The sequence below is a fragment of the Ahaetulla prasina genome, chromosome 1, assembly GCF_028640845.1.
Source record: "Ahaetulla prasina isolate Xishuangbanna chromosome 1, ASM2864084v1, whole genome shotgun sequence".
Taxonomy (NCBI): domain Eukaryota; kingdom Metazoa; phylum Chordata; class Lepidosauria; order Squamata; family Colubridae; genus Ahaetulla; species Ahaetulla prasina.
In genome coordinates this window covers 352,412,550-352,433,669 of record NC_080539.1, presented here as the reverse complement: position 1 = coordinate 352,433,669, position 21,120 = coordinate 352,412,550, and the positions used below count along the sequence as shown (strand labels likewise).

The window sequence follows — 21,120 nt, the reverse complement described above, 5'->3', positions numbered from 1 at the left end:
TGTGATTAACACTTAAGAGTCTGAATGTAATTTACTGAACATCCGTTAGTCTCCTGCCATTGTGCTGGTTTGAACAAAGCCTTGAAAAAGTAGTTCTACTCCTAAACCTTACTTTAATTATAGTAATAATTAAGCTCATATAAAGGTAAAACATTTTGGTATATTATGCCATATAAGATACTCTCTATATATCACAGATATCAAATATCCCTTTAAGGAGGTTTTTGATAATAGACTATCAATATAAATGATACTTGCTGCCTTATTCTTTGTGCAGGAATATTTTAGACATTAAAAGGGGAATGTAAGTGTTGGAAGAAATATCCATCTGGGTTCAGTTCCAAGTGGGGACAAAGACACTGGAAACATGGAGGCTGCTTGGAAAGATGGTTTAATGGTGACCAGGATCACATGGCTTGAGTTCCTGAACAGAAAAGGGGCCGAGATCCTGTGTGCTCCCTGGCTTTATGCTTTTTCTGAGCTTTGAACTTTCTGGGGCACAGGAAGAGTATCCTGATTGGTTGTCAGACTCCCAGGGGGTGGGAGTCTTAGCTAACATTGTAAGTTGTCCTTCAAGCTTGCCTGAGCCTTGCTGGCTGATGTAATCTTCCCAGGTGCCATGTGGTAAGATGGGTAGAGGCTAATCCTATCATGTACTGAGGACCATGTCTTAATCCCATCACCCTGGAGCTGAAGGTCTTCTGTGTTGTAGATAAGATGTCTTTTGTTTTTCTGGGGCTATTAACAAAGGTGGGGGCCGCTTTCCAAGAGCATGTTTCTCCTTTTCTCATCCAGGAAGGTATAATATTCTGCTTTTTAAAATATTTCCTAGAATATTTCATTCTTCTAGGAGGGGGGTGGGTGCTAAATTCCTACATAAAGTTTCCTTCTAGGTTAGCTGGGTAGCTTACCAAATTGTAATACCTGGCTAAATGACAATTACTAAAAATGTTCATCTTGTAATAAAGGGGTTTCTTTAAACACAAGAATAGGTCTAAAAGCTATACTAAAATTATTTAGGTGATTTTTTTTTCCTGGGATAAAAATATACAGCTCCAGTATTCACTAGTTTCAGGTTTGTTTTGATGATTTGGATTTTGAACAGATACAATAGATAAATAGGTATTCAAAGGAGTAGCAAAGTGGAAAATGCTAAGCAATGTTATTTCAAGCTAAAATCAATTTTAAAAGGGGACTGGCATTGCAGAATACTGTGCGGAAACATCTAGTTCCTCTATATAGTGTCCTTATTTCTTCCTGTAAATACTAGAAAAGGCTTGAAGTGTTGGAAGAAATATCCATCTGGTTCAGTTCCAAACTGGAAGAAAGACACTGGAAACATGGAAGCTGATTGGAAAGATGCTTTAATGGTGAACAGAACCACCAGCATTTATGGTTCTCATGCAGCTGACAAAATGAAGTTGGGGGGGGGGGCGAGGGGGTTATACCTTCTTTGGGCTTTGTATTTGAGCTTCCTGTTCCTGTGCAAGAACATGTCCTTTAATAATCTATTGGCTGTTGTCTGAAAGAGGAAATGCAAATCCTAGGTGTTTGAGCTAATCTGGTCAACCTCTGGCTTATTGTTTATCTGAGCTCCCAGGTTTGAAGTTTGGAGGGCTCTGAGATGGTGCAATGAAGGGGCTTGTGTTCTGAAAGAGTGTTGGGCAATTCCTATTGTGGCTTAATGGCCTTCATCCTGTCTTGGATCTTGGGTGAGGAGTTGCTTCTAATCCTACCATTCTGCCTTTGTTCAGACTTTGCTGCAGGGAGTTTCAAAATATCCTGTCTTGAATGGATTTCTGCCTGCAGTATTTGCTATGCTTATGAATAGAACTATCTAGATACTTGTCTTACTCTTTCAATAAGCTCTTTATCTGTTACATGCTAGCATCTACTGTGGGCTATTAAGAAGACTTGGGGGCTGCTTCCTGCCTCTAAAAAAACATGTTTCTTCATTTCTCATTTAGGGAAATATAATATTCTGCCTTTTTAATATTCCTCAAAATATTTCAGTCTTCTAGGAGGATGGGCGGCTTCCCACAGAACCCTGCAAAAAAAGCATGTTGAAAAGAAAAAATGGAATCCCAAGGACAGTGATTTAAGAAAATTTGAGGGGAGAATTGAAAAGTGCCTAAAAAAGAGCAAGCCTCTGAACAGAAGCACTCAATTGCAGCATTTTATTTCATGTTTCATTTTTCCCTGTTGGAAGAAATATCCATCTGGGTTCAGTTCCAAGTGGGGACAAAGACACTGGAAACATGGAGGCTGCTTGGAAAGATGGTTTAATGGTGGCCAGGATCACATGGCTTGAGATCCTGAACAGAAAAGGGGGCCGAGATCCTGTGTGCTCCCTGGCTTTATGCTTTTTCTGAGCTTTGACCTTTCTGGGGCACAGGAAGAATATCCTGATTGGTTGTCAGACTCCCAGGGGGTGGGAGTCTTAGCTAGCCTTGCTGGCTGTCTCTCAAGCTTGCTTGAGCCTTGCCATGTGGTGAGTTTCAGTTGTATTGTGTTGCAAATCATGGGGGGATTGAGTGAGCTTGGTTGAAGCCTTAATTGCCCATTGACAAAGGTGGGGAGAATGAGTGAGCTTAGCTGAGGCTTTTAATGGCCCATTGACAAAGGTGGGGGGGGAGTCAGGAAGTTGCAGGGAGCTCCTTTGTCTTTAAAATATGTTTCTCCATTTCTCATCCAGGAAGGTATAATATTCTGCTTTTTAAAATATTTCCTAGAATATTTCATTCTTCTAGGAGGGGGGTGGGTGCTAAATTCCTACATTCCCTTCAGTCAGCCTGACCCTATTGTTGGTGGGAATAAGGACCTCACGTCTAATGTCATTGAATACAGCAAAGTGAACAGAAGTGCATTCTCAGGTTCACACTTAATTGTTGCCTCTGAGCATCATTGATAAATTGTTGGCACAATTTCTCACCATTTTGAGGGAAGCGTATTAAAATTAATGCAACTTTTAATGCTGTTGGAAGAAATATCCATCTGGGTTCAGTTCCAAGTGGGGACAAAGACACTGGAAACATGGAGGCTGCTTGGAAAGATGGTTTAATGGTGGTCAGGATCACATGGCTTGAGTTCCTGAACAGAAAGGGGCCCGAGATCCTGTGTGCTCCCTGGTTTTATGATTTTTCTGAGCTTTGACCTTTCTGGGGCACAGGAAGAGTATCCTGATTGGTTGTCAGACTCCCAGGGGGTGGGGGTCTTAGCTAGCCTTGCTGGCTGTCTCTCAAGCTTGCTTGAGCCTTGCCATGTGGTGAGTTTCAGTTGTATTGTGTTGCAAATCATGGGGGGATTGAGTGAGCTTGGTTGAAGCCTTAATTGCCCATTGACAAAGGTGGGGAGAATGAGTGAGCTTAGCTGAGGCTTTTAATGGCCCATTGACAAAGGTGGGGGGGGAGTCAGGAAGTTGCAGGGAGCTCCTTTGTCTTTAAAATATGTTTCTCCATTTCTCATCCAGGAAGGTATAATATTCTGCTTTTTAAAATATTTCCTAGAATATTTCATTCTTCTAGGAGGGGGGTGGGTGCTAAATTCCTACATTCCCTTCAGTCAGCCTGACCCTATTGTTGGTGGGAATAAGGACCTCACGTCTAATGTCATTGAATACAGCAAAGTGAACAGAAGTGCATTCTCAGGTTCACACTTAATTGTTGCCTCTGAGCATCATTGATAAATTGTTGGCACAATTTCTCACCATTTTGAGGGAAGCGTATTAAAATTAATGCAACTTTTAATGCTGTTGGAAGAAATATCCATCTGGGTTCAGTTCAAGTGGGGACAAAGACACTGGAAACATGGAAGCTGATTGGAAAGATGGTTTAATGGTGGTCAGGATCACATGGCTTGAGTTCCTGAACAGAAAAGGGCCGAGATCCTGTGTGCTCCCTGGTTTTATGATTTTCTGAGCTCTGACCTTTCTGGGGCACAGGAAGAGTATCCTGATTGGTTGTCAGACTCCCAGGGGGTGGGGGTCTTAGCTAGCCTTGCTGGCTGTCTCTCAAGCTTGCTTGAGCCTTGCCATGTGGTGAGTTTCAGTTGTATTGTGTTGCAAATCATGGGGGGATTGAGTGAGCTTGGTTGAAGCCTTAATTGCCCATTGACAAAGGTGGGGAGAATGAGTGAGCTTAGCTGAGGCTTTTAATGGCCCATTGACAAAGGTGGGGGGGGAGTCAGGAAGTTGCAGGGAGCTCCTTTGTCTTTAAAATATGTTTCTCCATTTCTCATCCAGGAAGGTATAATATTCTGCTTTTTAAAATATTTCCTAGAATATTTCATTCTTCTAGGAGGGGGGTGGGTGCTAAATTCCTACATTCCCTTCAGTCAGCCTGACCCTATTGTTGGTGGGAATAAGGACCTCACGTCTAATGTCATTGAATACAGCAAAGTGAACAGAAGTGCATTCTCAGGTTCACACTTAATTGTTGCCTCTGAGCATCATTGATAAATTGTTGGCACAATTTCTCACCATTTTGAGGGAAGCGTATTAAAATTAATGCAACTTTTAATGCTGTTGGAAGAAATATCCATCTGGGTTCAGTTCCAAGTGGGGACAAAGACACTGGAAACATGGAGGCTGCTTGGAAAGATGGTTTAATGGTGGTCAGGATCACATGGCTTGAGTTCCTGAACAGAAAAGGGGCCGAGATCCTGTGTGCTCCCTGGTTTTATGATTTTTCTGAGCTTTGACCTTTCTGGGGCACAGGAAGAGTATCCTGATTGGTTGTCAGACTCCCAGGGGGTGGGGGTCTTAGCTAGCCTTGCTGGCTGTCTCTCAAGCTTGCTTGAGCCTTGCCATGTGGTGAGTTTCAGTTGTATTGTGTTGCAAATCATGGGGGGATTGAGTGAGCTTGGTTGAAGCCTTAATTGCCCATTGACAAAGGTGGGGAGAATGAGTGAGCTTAGCTGAGGCTTTTAATGGCCCATTGACAAAGGTGGGGGGGAGTCAGGAAGTTGCAGGGAGCTCCTTTGTCTTTAAAATATGTTTCTCCATTTCTCATCCAGGAAGGTATAATATTCTGCTTTTTAAAATATTTCCTAGAATATTTCATTCTTCTAGGAGGGGGGTGGGTGCTAAATTCCTACAATGCAAATCAAGAAAATTCAGCTTAATTATTTGATGTCGCTGTCACATGCAGTCACTTTTCTTAGCATGGATAAAACAGTTTGCCATTGCTTCTGAATTGTTTTTTCATTTTACTAATCTGAGGAGTTTCTTTTGCTTTTGCATGCAAATATTAACCAGATTCAATCCTTTGTTTTTATTTACATTAGCCAAAACCAGAACCAGATCTACTACTGTAACTCCTAAATTTCCCCAATTGAGATTGACTAAGTTCTGTTTTCCAATAATTCCAATATGACTTTTAGTAATATCAATCTCTCAAATTTTTATGGCTAGGTGTTCGAGAAGTCATGGATGTCTAAGTTCTGCCACAGCTAACATGTATTGCCCGGAAGGTAGCGTAAGGAGATTGCCCAAACATTAAAATTATTACAGTGATGTGATTTTGTACAATCAACAGCCTCCGCAGTTCACAGAATAATTTCCAGCCAAGTGTATACAGTAGTTTGCATTTTATACGTTTCAGCTCTGAAGCCAGATTCACTCATACTAACAAGCAGTTTGATGTTGAAAAACAAAAGGCTCCCCTCTGCAGGGCATGATACCTAATAACACAAGCTGGCAAAGTGATTTTGAACCTGCAAGGCAGAAACAACAATAAAACAAATTAACAATCCATTCCCTTCTACTACTACTACTATCACTAATAATTTGTCGCCAGCCCAGAACTGATACAGCTGCATCTTTCTACCTAATGTTGGGGACGGACACCCCATTAATTCGCCAAATGCCGCGAAAGATCTTAGAAAGAACTGGTTTTTGGGATTAACGTGAAACACCGACTCCCGTCTCGGCCACCGTGCTGTGCCTACATCACAGAAATACGGGTTTGCCTTAAACTGGAGTCTCCAACCTTGGCAACTTTAAGACTTGTGGACTTCAACTCCCAGAATTCCAGCAAAGCTGGCTGAGGAATTCTGGGAGTTGAAGTCCACAAGTCTTAAAGTTGCCAAAGTTGGAGACAGCTGCCTTAAACCACGGATAAACCATCTCACCGGAACACCTCCAGGGAAGCAGTTCCACGCCTGGCCTGAAGAGGGAGGAAAAACGCAAGGCGACCTCTCACCAGAAGGGGCGGGGCTTCTGACAATGGGTGGGGCGGATGTCTGTTCTGCGTCGGCGAATGTTGACAGTCTGAAAGACCCGGCATACAGTAAGGCGGAGGACTGGGGAAGGGATCCTTCCCCCACTTCAGCTTAAATTGAGGGGTGGGTGGGGGGCGGTCGTGAAGTCAGTGAGCTGATAAAGCGGTTGACGTTAATGGCGTCCCGCTCGTTAAAGCTCCCTCTGCAGCAGAATGAGGAGGTGGAGATACTATTCAGAGCAGGGAGGAAGAGGGGCGCCTTTTGGCCCCTCCCCATTTTAAGAACGAGCCTAACGTGACCCTAAAACATGAGTCCCATAAAGGCAAACGTAACGGTGGTTCCTTCATTTTGTGTTAGGGAGGAGGGTGTGGGAGGGGAGCCGTGAAAATACACCATAGAAGAGGCTGTGTTTAAGCTCATGTCAACACCAAAGATTTCATGGCTGCTTGGGTTGTGCTTTTGTTTCATCGACGCGAACAACCTTCCAGTCTTGAGGCTGACAGTGAGGGTGGGAAGCTCAGGCTTTCTTTCATGACTAGGAAAAAAAAATAGTTGAAAACCAGCTTTTCCTTTTCCCATCACCTGCTGCCCATCTTTTTCTGGCCCAAGGTTGATTTTTCTATTGAAAGCATTGGTGACAGCCTCGGTTGTTAGCAGATGAAGGTTTTTGGAGCATCTCTGATTAATTGTATTCTGTATTTTCTTATTGTTTCTGCTTTCTTCCTGGTGATGCCCAATGTGGTTTACAAGAGAAGTTCTGAATAAGAATTTCAGCATAATTAAAAGATTATTATTATTATCTTTGCAGAAGATTGGGAAAAGATGTGTGGGTGACTTTGTGTTAGCTCAATTTTGATAAAGGTTCTCTTGGGATTGTATATCTTGGTCAGGCATGATAATTCATATGGACTATTTTTTTTCTTTTCATAATACTCACTGTTTTGAGACATATTTTATTTTTTACATGGAACAAATATAACAAATTGAGGAAATTACCCCAGGACCCAATGGATTGAGACAATTGTTGTCCAATTGCCATCCTTCCATCCCTAGTGAAGGTTGTTGAGAAGATAATGGTTTACAGTTCCAGACCATCCAGGAAGAATTGGATTATTTGGCCCCCTTTCAGTCAGGATTCAGGCCTGGTTGTAGTATCAAGACTATTGTAATATGTTCAATCTGGTGCTACACTTGGGTTGTGAAAAATCGTTTTAAAAAATCAGTCTAATTCAAAACTGTCCTGGTGTTCTCTTTGTTTTCTTGTATAGTGCCTATGCAGTCTGCAAAGTTGGAAAAGCAAATTCAGTTCTAAAGTGCATACAAGTAGTCCCTGATTCATGACCACAATAAGAACTGGAAAATTCATCGTTTAGCGGTGCATGTTAAGAGAGACATTACATGACTGCACTCGATCTTACAACCTTTTTACCATAATCATTACGTGATATATCGCATGACCACAACTTGCAACCTCCTGCTAACTTCCCAATTGACTTTGCTTGGCTAGGAAGGTCACAAATGGCGATCATATGAACATAGGTTGCTATTATGGTTGTAAATGTGTGATGTTGCCAAACACCCAAATCACAATCATATGATTGCAGGGATGTTATGACAGTCCTAAGTCACTTTTTTCAGTGCTGTCGTAACTTTCAATGATCACTAAAAGAATGGTTATTAAGCAAGTACTACTTTTAAACCTAAACTGTAGCTGGCTTCTGCCGTGCTGATGTAAAAAAATCTGGTTTCTCAAGATAAGCAATCTCTTAACAGCCCTAGGAAATTTGAAAATTATTACGTACAAGAAAAGCAGATGAAAGTTAGTTTTCTGGGACTGCCAAAGGCATTTTTCAATCTACAGTGTCATATCTTAGTACGGATGGAGGAAATAGCTTTGAGGAGGTTTTTTCTGCTACCTTTTGGTTAAGCATATTTGAAATTGCCACAATCCATTCCTCCTTTCTGTCTATTTTTGAAGGATAATATCCTATTATCAGTATGGCAGATGACAATGAAGAATTACCAGCAGAGGAAGATCTGCCTGAATCAGAAGAAAATTTGGAACAGCTGAGCATGGGCAGCCCACCTGAACGGAGTGGTCATGTGGCTGTTACTGATGGAAAATGCATGTTTGTTTGGGGCGGATATAAGGTGAAGGGTTTTGGTAATACGCAAATTGGTACAATCCCTGTTGCATGCTGGTACAGAAATTCATTTCAAATGTATTTATTTTTAAGCTTAATTTTAAATTGCTTCCATCTTCTAAAATAAGAGTTATCCCACCAATTTGTGTGTTTGCATTTGATAAGCATTCCCTTCGTTTTGTCTTGGCTAAAAAATTATGAGCTACATTTTGATATGTTGAGATGAAAATAAAAAAGTATAAAATGATTTGCGGGAATAGGATTGGCATTTCACAAAAGAGGAATTGCCTATTTTGAGCCCAGAAATGATATGCTTCTCAATATATATTTGGGGGTGAGGGATAGTTCGTAATCTGTGTGCTGTAACTAGCATAAAGAGTTTGGGATGCTTCTCCGTTGCTATATTTTATTAAGCGGCAGCGTCTTTTTTCTTCCTTCCTGATTCAGAATGCTCAAGTGAGGGGCATTTATGACTTCTATCTGCCAAGAGATGAAATCTGGATCTATAACATGGAAACTGAACGATGGTAAGGCACTTGAATGACTTCCATGGATACCCTTCACTTCTTCTGTCAGAGGATGGAATGGTGGAGACAGATTTTTGTCATGTCTAGCTATATGCAATTACTGATTTTTAGAAGGAGTCAGAGAAAAGTTTCACAAGACTCATGACAGTTGCCTTTCTACCCTAGTTCTGGGTAGGAACTGGAGGTATTCAATTGCAAAACATGGGCGTGAGAAAGGATGCAGTATCAACAGCAGAGGCCAGGGAAAAGAGAAGCTTTGCTGCTGGAAACCTACTTGAAATAACAGAACAACTGATTTTTTTTCCTTTTCATTGTTTCAATTCAATTTTATAGATAAAGTAATTTAAAAATACATTACAGGTAGTCCTCGACTTATGGCCAAATTAAGCCCAAAATGTCTGTTGCTAAGTGAAGCATTTGTTAAGTGTAAAATGTTTGCCCCATTTTACGGCCTTTCTTGCCACCATTGTTGCATGAATCACTGCAGTTGTCAAGTTTGTAAGACTGTCATTAAATGAATCTGTCTGTCCCATTGACTTTGCTTGTCAGAAGGTTGCAACAGCAGATCACATGTCTCCAAGGCACCGCAACTGTCATAAATATGAGTCAGTTGCGAAGCATCTGAATTTTGATCACATGACCACAGGGATGCTGCAACGGTTGTAAGTGTGAACAACCGTCATGAGTCACTTTTTTCAGTGCTGTTGTAACTTTGAACAATCAGTAAATGAACAGTTGTAAGTTGAGGACTACCTGTATCTCCTCCCATTGCTTATCGACTTTAATGTTTCATAGAAAAATATTTTATGAGGGGTTTTCTTTCAAATTCCTTGATGGGGGGAGGAATGCAGGCATGGAGAGAGTATTCCATCCTGCAGAGATCTTACAAGAGAAGGGCTGCCATATCGGCCAGTCTGCAGATTCACTAGATCCTTGCTCAGTGAAGCAGATTCAGGCGGGCAGATTCAGTTCTCACAAGGTTATTGCCTGATGGATTTGTTTAAAATCCTTTGTGGCTTGATACCAAAGCATCAAGCTTCGGTCTATTTCTCCTACCCAGGTATATGTGCAATATAAAGCTGTCTAGGGTAGAGAGCATCTTTATAGTGTAATAGTTGTAGAATTCACTCCCCTCAAACATTTGCTTGGAACTTAGCTTTCTTTCCTTTAATATCAGAAATACATTTCCCCCCCACCCCAAATGTTTTAATTCTGTTTAAAACCAACCTAATCATACTTCGCTTATGCTATGTTTATTCTGTGTTTATTACATTTGAATTTTAAAAGATGTGATTTCTGTTCATATGGCATCCTGAAAAATAACTTTGTTACCAAGGCACCTAACGCAAAAAAGATAAGCTGTGACAAAGGGCCTGCATTTTGGGGAAGGCAGGTGCTGCTGGGCCAGGCTAGCTTCTAATCAGTATGTGCTAAATAAGCAGTGTATCAAATTGATTAACAGTGTTGTGCAGGACAGCTAATCATTGAAGATAAAAAGTTTTCTTGTCTGATTCAAGCTCATTTTTTTTGCCTCTTCCATCTTAGGACAAAACACAGAACCACGGGAGATGTGCCTCCATCTATGTCAGGAAGCTGTGCTGTCTGCGTGGACAGGGTTTTTTATCTGTTCGGAGGGCACCATGATTGTGGCAACACAAATAAGGTCAGTGATTGGGAATGTCTCAAACTCTGTGACATCTGTGAATTTTCTTTTCTTTTTTTCTGATTTTCCAAAAAAAAAAAAGCCCTAAATTTTGCACCCAAATGACAGTCTTTTATCGAGTGTTTAGAATGTGTTAAAGATCCATATGGAAATTGAAAGAGAATTCATTGCCCCATTTTTGGGTGGCTGATTGTTTTTTGTGTATTATGAATATATCCTGAGTATGTCAGTACAGTGGTACCTTGATACTCAACTGCTTTGAAATGCATTGAATTTGATACTCAATACATTTTGACCTGAAAATTTTGTCCCGGCACTTGGGGCTCATTTCTTTAGTACTCAACGCACAAGCTAGAATTTATCAGTGTCAGCTGCCTTGTGACTCACTACATGATTCCTTATGGAGAAAATTTGTTTGGGCCTCATTGCTTTTGGTACTCATCAAATTTCCTGGAACCAATTAACAATGAATACCAAGGTAACACTGTACGTTGTAAGTACCTCTGTGATTTCATTATATATGCGTCATACAGCTACTGTTGCAAGATGGATAACCATAGAAATCAAATAAATACATAGATTAATGGTATGCTGCCTACCCCATGGACTCTAGGGATTTATGGTCCTAAAGATACCACTATCAATTATAAACCTACCATAATAGCCTTGGAAATTCTTGGCCCGTGTCTTCATGGTTAAAAGATAGAAATGGAGAAGGAGAGCGAATGGTTTTATCTAATCAAATTTAGCTGTATTTTTTTCTCTCATGCCTTTAATTTATTTGTTCTATTTCTTACTTCCTTTCTGTGGTTTGCATAATGTTACTTAACCTGAAAGGGAATAGCATCGGGGTGGGCTGCTGGGGGTTTGCAGGGATTTGGGAGAACCTCTAGCTAAGATTCTGTGCAGTTTGGAGAACCCACAAATCCCACTCCTGGCTGGCCTGCCCACCCCACCTCTCCCAGGAGTCCCCACATGACTGTTTTGGCTGCAGGTAAGTGCAGGGCATGCACGGAGCTCAGGGAGGGCAAAAAACAGGCTTACCAGATGTTTGGGAAAATGGCTTCCAGAGCCTGGGGAGACTGTTTGCGCCCTCCCAGAGGCTCGAGGAAAGACTCCAGAGCCAGGGGAGGACAACCCACCCCCTGCCATGGTGCAGGAGGCCAACTAGGCCATGCCCCCCATGGCCACGCCCACCCAGCAACTGGGCAGAGAACCCCTTGCTAAAAATTTTGAAGCCCACCCCTGAATAGCATGATGGTATATTAGATAAATAAATAAATGTAAACCCAGAAAGAGTTCTAATCAAATGGGCTTTGGGGATCTTTAGAGGAAGTTGGATTATATAATTATTTATTTATTTGTATTTGTATTTTGCATTTTTTTCTTAAATTGTTAAAAGTTTTTTATCTGCTCTATCAGATGCAAATCAAACTATATAGTATTTTAATGAAATCAAGGTTATTTTTCATACAAAGATTTTCTTCTACATATTATGAGAGCTTATCAAAATTTAAGTCTACTTTTCTTGGTAAGAGTTAATGCTTGTTCCTCATCAAACAAGTTTCATAATAATAAAATCTATTCCAATAGTAAAAGTAGTAATAAAACTTTTCCCTAAGTGTTCTTACAGTTTTTAAGATGGACTGCATATCTCTGACATTTCAGCTGCCTGTCATGTTCTATTTCCTGCCCCCCCAAGATATATCCCTCAAACCTAAGTGAAGATGTTTCCATTTTTTACTAATCTCTTTCTAGCCATAACCCTTTTTCTATTGCTTATGTCAGAAGAATTTTTCCTCTCCGTGTTTGTCTTCTTGTAAACGTACTTGTCCTTTGTCCATATTTGGGAAATTCATTCACAGACTTCTACTTCTTTTGCCAGCTGGATTAGTTTTTGGAAAGGAAGGCTATTTTTGTTTGATGCGGAAGTTAACAGCCTTAGTAGAATGGTGAATATAAAACTCCTTAGTGACCCAAAGAAAACTCTAAAGTTATTCCTTCTCTCCTGAAAAGAAAGATCAGCTTTTGCCGTTTGTGCAGAAAAGGGAGTTTACTGCTACAAATTAAGTAATAGATTCGTCATGAAATGCCTGTTGAGTTTGGGGGCTTTGAGAATTAGGGGCTCTAAGTTGATGTGACATAATCCAAAAGAGATAAGACTTCATTTTTGCCATGGAATTGGAAAGTCCAGGACCTGTTCTCTTTATTTCTTCACAGTTCTACATGCTAAATTCCAGATCAAATGACGGAGTGTTGCAGTGGGTCAAAGTGGACTGCCAGGGTATTCCTCCATCATCAAAAGACAAGCTCGGAGTATGGGTTTATAGAAATAAGTAAGCAACCATCAACCATTTCAAAAATCTGTTATTTTTCTTGGAAACAATTGTGTGATATATTCTGCTCCTTATTTTTTTTTAAAAAATCAGAAAAATGAACTTTTATATTATGTTTAAAAGTTGGAATGGAAATGGAAAAAATGGAACTGCTTTGCTTCATTTTCCTCAGTTTATTCTTGTAATTGGATCATTTTGTATGTAACCATTTCTAAGTTGTGGCTTCAGACAGAGATTCTAATGTAAACCTAAAACTAAAAATCAATACAGCTTACCAATATTTGAGAATAATTTAAAATGTTGGCATTACTAATAAGAGTCAGTCATCTAAAACATTATTTTAATTGAAACTATCAGCACCAATCGAAACCACCTGATATTGCATAGGTTTCATTTCACTTAGAGAATTAATCTAAACTGCTGAGAATTTTTGATATCCAAAAAGGTAGCCTGTAATTATGTCCTGCCCAATTTCCCTCTTAGAAGCAGTTTATGAACATTAGAAAGACTATTGCAATCTTGAACGTCTTTTTGAAATATGTAAAAAAAATCTGAAAAAACTGCATTTGAAATATCATTCCCGTACTTTTGGTGTATTGTACTGCAACTGCCATAAACCCCAGTAGTCATGCTCACTAACAATTATATACGATCACTTGTCAAACAAATTTGGAAAGATAAAATCATCTAATCTCATAGCTATTCATTTGGATTCCCTTCCCTATTCCCTTTGTTTATTCACAAACACTGTGTAATTCCCTATGCACCAAAAATGGTTCTTCTATCTAATTTAAATATAAAATATTATAATTACAGTAATCTATAATGATAATTTATTGTTGTGGTTGATTTTTTTTCCTTATATCATTTTGAACAGACTTATATTCTTTGGTGGCTATGGCTATTACCCAGATGTGGAGCAGATTGGAACCTTTGAGTTTGATGAAACCTCTTTTTGGGTAATTCAGTTTATTTTTCTGAGCTGGGATTTTTTTAATGGAAAGTTGGAACTCAACCACGACTTGGCAGAGATGCATTTCTTCTTACCATCTTTGCGTTCATGAAATTGTGTGAAAAGAATTATATCTCAATAATAAATGCAGGCTTTGTTTTTTTAAGTCAGCTTTCTGTCTTCATTTTGCATATATTTGACAAAAAAGGGGATTCCCTTTGAAAGGGGCCCATAAGGTTGTAAGTAACAGGAAGGTCAGACTTATCCCCAAAGGACTTTGGATAGGAACTGTTCAGAATTTAATCTCTGCTAAAATGAAGGACTTGAAAGACTTTGAGAAATTGCTGCCTGCATTGCTGCCTTCCTACTCCTGACTTTAGTAAATGAGAAAAAACTTGTCATCTAAAATAGTACAATTATTCAAAAATTCTATTCATAGAAGCAAATTCAATTTTGTTTCATTTGGGGGATTATCTTAACCTGTCTACAACTGTGGATATGCGGTGAGACAGCATGTCCTTCCCCACTTCCTTCTAGATATAGTTAACCATGGTTAAAAAGATCTATGATTTTGAAAGTTAATTGCTTCCATATTAGGCCAGTTGTTAAAACCCCCACAAAATTGCAAAAAGAACCAAATGTACCCTCATGCAGCACTTTTCATTCAACTTGACTGCCTTTCTGCCAACTTGAATGTCTGCAAGGCAACTCACACGTCAAGACAAAGGAATGATTTAATAATATTTCTGGACATGCTACTTTAGTTAGAAATGTTGAAATGTTTGGCTGTAGAAAACATTATAACTTTGTGTCTGTTTCTGGCTCTAGAATTCAGGTCTTCCCAGAGGGTGGAATAATCATGTACATGTCCTAGATACGGAGTCATTTACTTGGAGCCAGCCTGTGACTACGGTAACCCTCAAATAAATTTTCTTGTGGCAGCTTTAATCTGCCAAATGTCCAGGATCCTGCCGTTCTCCCAATGTGGCTCACCTGGGCACCAATCTTTCTATTGGTGTACATTTAAAGTGCTCCAATGGTGTAGTAATTAACAGTAACAGTCCCACTTCAACTCTTACCTTTGTTTCTAGTAGATTTATATCAGCAATGCTTTCTCAATCTTGTCCCCCCCCCCAAGCCCCCCCCCGCTGGGTTTTTGTTATTGTGTTGTTAATTACAAAAATGGTACAAAACAGCTGGTTAATCCCTCAGGGCCCTTGCAGAGATAAGACTATGTTATATGTGGAAGAGAGATTTTTCTATTAGTGGCCTGGGAAACAAAGGGGAGACAGACACAACTTTATACCAGGGAGGTCCATCATAACTTTGAACGATTAGTATGCAATCAGCCACAAATTGAGGACTACCTTTTGACTACCTGTATCTTCCCTAACCTAACGCTCTCCAGTTGTGTTAAACTGAAACACCATTGGTCATTTTCAGGATGAGTGGTAGAAGTTTTAGTTCCATATATGTTGAGAACATCAGATTGGAGAAAACTGATCTAAAGAGTACATTTGAGACAATGTTATATTCCAGGGGTTCCCAACCTCTGGGCCGTGGCCCATCACTAGGCTGTTTGCAACCAGGCCACAGAAACGGTGGCCGAACACCCATGCACGCATGCACATCTCCACTTGCATGAGCAGCCGATGAGCGCACACATGCATGCTCCATTTACATAAGAGGTGGTGCCTGTTACTCATGGAAATGGAGCTGTGCATGCTTGCCAGCTGCGCATGCGCAGAGCCATCCCCTCCCTCTTCCTTCCCCCCCTCCCCCCTGCTGCTCCGCAAAGCCAGAAAGGTTGGGGAATTCTGTTATATTCCCTTTTCTCAATTGCCTTCAGAATAATATTTTCTGGAATTCTCCTCCCAGGGTAAATCACCATCACCCCGAGCAGCCCATGCTTGTGCTACAGTTGGAAACAGAGGCTATGTCTTTGGAGGCAGATATCGAGTGAGTAGGAATGTAGAATGGAAGTAGTTTCCTCTTGGAGGACTAGCTGCACTAAACCCACGTCTCTCCCTCTCTCCTCAGGAATCTAGAATGAATGATCTTTATTTTCTTAATCTGGAAACATGGGAATGGCAAGAGATGTAAGTAGGTCTTTCTTTCCCTTCATAATTGTGCTTCCTTTCAACATGGAATGTTTAATTTTACAAAATTTATATCCTGCCCTTCTAGGTAATTTCTAAGGTTTTGGCCATTTCTTAGATTAGATTTTTGGGGATGAAAGCTGTGTCCTTTCCAGGGAAATATTTTCTGCACTTTTTTCTTGAAAATGGTTCCATCTGCAGTATTACACAGCATATGGAATTTTCTTCAAAAACCAAACTATATGGTTCACCAAAAAACTCTTTGGGTCTCAAGAATTTCCACAGTGTAAATGTTCCTCACCTTTATCTTGACAGATCTCTCTCTCAATCTATGGATCTCTATAAAGTTCTGTATTTTTATCCACTGCTTGTAAAATTAGAATTTAGAGTTTTGTGTATAGAGGTTCTCAGTCATCCAGATCACGGTTGTCGCAAAGGTGTTGTTGTTTTTAAAGGCAAGTGGACTTTCTGATTTTTCTTCAAGACATTTTGTTAGTTAGAACTGAAGAAGCTTCTTGAATGAGAAGCAAAATTTCTTAAAGAAAAATCAGAAAGTCCAGTTGCCCTTAAAATAAAAAGTATCTTTGAGACAGTTTACAATTTTACACCCAGGGTAGACATTTCTGCCCATGTGAACCTTGGTTTTCTTACTTGGTGTGTTCTTCTCCCCCCACAGAGTTGTACAGGGCATTTGCCCTGTTGGACGATCTTGGCATTCTTTAACCACCATTTCCTCAGATCATCTCTTCCTCTTTGGTGGCTTCACAACTGACAAGCAGCCACTCAGTGAGTAAATTTTAGAAGTGTAGATACCATCTTCAATTTCTGAGATCATTGGTTTTTTGGGAGAAGAATCCTTAATCCTGTGCCTTGGATTTATTTTTGCTTCTATCTGACGATTTCACAAGCCCCCTTTAATCATTCATCTTCTTTTAATGATCCCATAATCCCTTGCCTGAATGGAGCTATCAGAGTGTTTTTATGGCCGGATGCCCTTCCAGTCACCAATGTGGTGTTTTGTTCAGCAGATATATTCTCAGTGTGCCCAGAGAGAGAAATAACTGCCTCTACCTAGGATTGACCTACAGTCGCCTGATAGTTAGGCGAGAGATCCACTTCTAGGCCACCGCACCACTCCTTTCACAAGCACCTTTAAATGAGGGGTAGTAAAATCCAATAAATGTATGGAATGTTTCTTTCATCACCATTGACCCACTTTACAGAGTTGCTTTTGTTTATACAGGTAGTCCTCAATTTACAACCACATCTAAGCACAAAATTTACGTTGCTTTGTTAAGTGATCCCCCCCCCCCGTTTTACAACTTCTCTTGCTGTAGTTGTTAAGTGAATCTTTGCAGTTGTTAAGTCAGTAACCCAGTTGTTAAGTGAATCTGGCTTCCCCATTGACTCTGCTTGTCAGAAGATCGCGAATGGCAATCACATGATCCAAGGACACTACAACCGTCATAAGTATGAACCAGTGGGCAAGTGTCTCAGTTTTGATCACGTGACCATGGGGAGGCTGCAATGGTTGTAAGTGAAAAACGGTCATAAGTCACTTTTTTCAATGCAGTTGTAACTTTAAACAGTCACTAAACAAACTGTTGTAAGTCGACGACTATCTGTATAAACAAAAGCAACTCTCTGAAGTGATTTTACATCACTAAGAAGGGTACAGCATGCTCTAGTTGAGTTACACGTAATAAATATTTGACATTGTTCTATTTTTCTCTAATTACAGTGATTACAGTGTATTTATGAAATAGGACCTGGAAATATCTGTACCATTTCATGAGGTGGAACTCTCACCTGACAATCAGGAAGCTGTGAGTTCGACCCTAGGTAGAGGCAGATATTTCTCTCTTTGGGCACACTGAGAATGCATCTGCTGGGGGGAAAAACTCAGCATTGGCAACAGGAGGGGATCCGGCCAGTAAACACTCAGCTCCATTCAGTTGCCCAAACTCCACCCCGCAAAGGATTATGGGGTCGTTAAAAGAGGATGATGGTAATTTCTTTGCCAGGGAGGAGGATTCTAAATTATTTAAGAAATTAAATTAATGAGAGGACTTTTTTTAAAAAAAAATTGTACCATAAAGAATATAGTTATATGTGGCGTCTTGTAGTTGGCCTTCAAATATGTAGCCCTTGAGCCCTGTGGTAGGTCTTCCCATGAGAGCCCAGAGCCCCAAGTGATGCCTTTAAATCTGTACTTTGGACCATCTTGTGACCAACCTAATTCCTTTGGGCAGCACTGAAAACATGCCTTCAAAGTTAAAAATCTCTTTGTATTGCAGGTGATGCCTGGATCTATTGCATCAGTAAAAATGAATGGATACAGTTTGATCATAACTATTTAGAGAAACCCCGGTAAGATAGTAGCACAAGAACTGTATTGCATTTCTACATCCCAAATTCACTACAGCAATCTTCCCCAGCTTCATGTGTCCAACTGCCATGCATCTTGTCTTCGGTCAACAAGAAGTTGTTACAGTATAGCAGTGTTTTTCAAACTTGGTAACTTAACTGTGTGGCCTGGGAATTCTTAGAGTTGAAGCCCACATATTTTAAAATATATTAACCCTCAAAAAAATGTTTTGTTGGTTTATCCGTCTTTTATTTTTGCCACCCTGAGCAGTATCTTTTGCAGCACAACTGGGGAGAGAATGGTTGAGAATATTAAGCGTTTTTCCCATCTCTATGTTTTCAAAGTCCGTACTACTGTCAAATGCAAGAAAGGTTTTAAAAAATGGAATATTGTAAAACAGTTATGGCACCTTGCTGCAAAAATATCAAATCATACATTTTCTTGGTTTTGTTATTTATCACTTGTAAGTGGAATTTAAGGACCTATAGAAAAATGGAATCTAATACAGTAAACTCCAGTTGCTATCACTGTACATTTGATGGGGTTGTTGATGTAAACCCCCCCATCCATTTTTTACTTAGCTTGTAGTTTGCAACTTAAAGCTCTAGTTACTGTGATTTGTGAATAGTCTCACAGACTCCTGTACCCTTGACTCTTCTGTGTTTCCCCTATTGCATTCTCAATGGTGCAAATGTTCTATCTGCAGACTTTGGCACACTGCCTGTGCAAGCGATGAGGGAGAAGTGATTGTCTTTGGGGGCTGTGCCAGCAATTTACTTGCCCATCACAAAGCAGTAAGTTCTTTTTTCAGGTCTATGTGGGTTTTTTTTTCCAGTTCACTGGCTTTGACTGAGTGTAGAGCACAAAGCAGCTGGTAGGAAAAGCAGTACATGAAACTCTCTGGCCTGCTTTTACTAAGGGATGATTCCACCGATCTGTTGCAGTGCAGTCAGGCCTGGGTTCAGGGCAGCCTGCCCATTTCTTTCCATCTAGCAGTGCAATCATAAGAGCAGCAAAAGGCAGCACTTTTGTAACCCCAAAAGGGTGGTTTGAAAATTCACCCAGCAATTTATTTAGCATATGGTATCAGCCACAATAAATATTGTCCTCAACCTGTTAACAGTGGGGATCAAGTTCAACTCAGATGACTTCCTGAAGGTACTTAATAGTCTTTTTTATTAGACTGTGTTGTTTCTCTGTATCATCTATAATATATGTGGGTGGGTATATGCATAATTTTGTACTTATTTAGTCATGTTTAGGTAGTGTATATTGGAGGTTTTCTTTTCTGTATGCAATGAAATTTCATTTTAACGTATGCCAATTAGTGTACATTCAAAGTGACAGTAAAGCTATTCTATTCCGTTCCATTCTATTCATAAATTCTGTCTGATACTGAGCTGTATTTGCATGGCTATTTCCTCCCATCAATGTTCCTTTATACAAATCAAAGACCTCTGTTCTAGACTATCTTGCTGATACTGTATTTGTTTCATGAAAGCACAGAGGACACATTATCCAAGAGGATAAGTGTTGCTTGTTAGCTATAAAAATTGTGGAAATAAATCTTCGTATATGCCCTGGTTGATGTGGGAGGGTTGGCAGCTGGTGGCCACAATGCCAGCCTGAGTGGAAGACTGAACTGCAGTATATGTGAAAATGTTTTGAGTTCCAAAGACTATAAACATTGCTCATTAGCATTTTTCATTTACTGAGTCAGAGATTTACAATAAATAACCTTCATTAATTCACTTTTATTCTGCCTTTTGTGCAGGAAGTCTGAGCATCATAATTTATTGTCTTCACACACCTTGTGAGGTAGACTTGTTTGAGAAGCTAGACAAGGATTTAAATTCTCATTTCTGATCCAGGTTCAGCGGTCTGTTCTCTTCCTTGTGAATTGTAGATTGAGGTTCTCAGTCATGAAATTTCAGTTCTAATTGTTTGTTTATTTGTTTGTTTGTTTTCAGGCACATAGTAATGAGATACTTGTGTTTTCTCTTCAACCCAAATCCCTGGCAAGGTATTTTTAATACGCTTTAAACTACTCTTTCCTTTGATAAATATGCAAAATGAGAATTTGAGGATATAAATCTGGCACTATGAGAACAATAATAAATGCTCTATTTATTTTGCTAGGAAGCTAACAGATCTCTTGAGGAAGTTTCTAGTCTAGGCCAGTTCCCACAAACTTGTGTCTTCTACAAGTTCATGAAGCAGACCATTGAATAGATGTTCTGTTTTTCTATTCAGCCTAAGATTACTTGTATCTGTTCTGTTGCCTTAAGAAACCTTCAGTGTTCAACAAATACAATAAAATTTAATAGAAATGGATAGCTGTTCTTATCACACTTGACCCTGTATTTGTATGCCATTAAATAAGAAACAGAAAAACAACAATTTGTCTGAAATTTTAAGTTTCTTTTCATTTACTCTCCTCCAGATTGTGTTTAGAGACTGTTATGTGCTTCAAAGAAATCCTGGCAAGTTCCTGGCACTGCCTTCCCAAGCACCTGCTGCACAGACTCAACCAGCGCTTTGGTAGTAACAACACATCTGGATCATAGGGAGAATCTTCACTGGTCATACTGTATATAGATGGCCTTTCTATAAAAAGATGTAATAATTTTACCATCCCTGAACGACAAAACGACATTTGTATAGATTAAATGTTCTTGTGTTGTAATTAGTGGCCATGTTGCTTTATGTCTTTTGACTGCATGTGAATAGCTTAGAAAGAGAACCTATTTTTGTGTAAAATTTGGTTGCAATAAATGTTATTATTTAATGCAATTGTGGAGAGACTCACTAT

At 39.8% G+C, this 21,120-nt stretch overlaps 1 protein-coding gene across 1 annotated transcript; it reads left to right on the top strand.

Moving 5' to 3' along the window:
* The first annotated feature begins 6,217 nt into the window (after positions 1–6,217).
* On the top strand, positions 6,218–21,101 carry KLHDC2 (kelch domain containing 2). The gene is made up of 14 exons (XM_058163111.1): positions 6,218–6,287; positions 8,198–8,370; positions 8,811–8,890; positions 10,436–10,553; positions 12,774–12,889; positions 13,767–13,848; positions 14,670–14,753; positions 15,720–15,800; positions 15,882–15,940; positions 16,617–16,726; positions 18,238–18,310; positions 19,015–19,102; positions 20,279–20,331; positions 20,752–21,101. The coding sequence occupies exons 2-14, from the start codon at positions 8,218–8,220 to the stop codon at positions 20,873–20,875; spliced, it is 1,221 nt and encodes a 406-aa protein (XP_058019094.1). The 5' UTR covers positions 6,218–6,287; positions 8,198–8,217; the 3' UTR covers positions 20,876–21,101.
* Positions 21,102–21,120: the final 19 nt, after the last annotated feature.

What these genes read in the sequence shown, in the direction of transcription:
- KLHDC2 (XM_058163111.1), top strand. Translation starts at nt 8,218, where the DNA reads ATGGCAGATGACAATGAAGAATTACCAGCAGAGGAAGATCTGCCTGAA. An exon ending in AACATGGAAACTGAACGATG is followed by an intron (nt 8,891 to 10,435) that starts GTAAGGCACTTG and finishes CTTCCATCTTAG; the next exon opens with GACAAAACACAGAACCACGG. An exon ending in AACTGACAAGCAGCCACTCA is followed by an intron (nt 16,727 to 18,237) that starts GTGAGTAAATTT and finishes TTTGTATTGCAG; the next exon opens with GTGATGCCTGGATCTATTGC.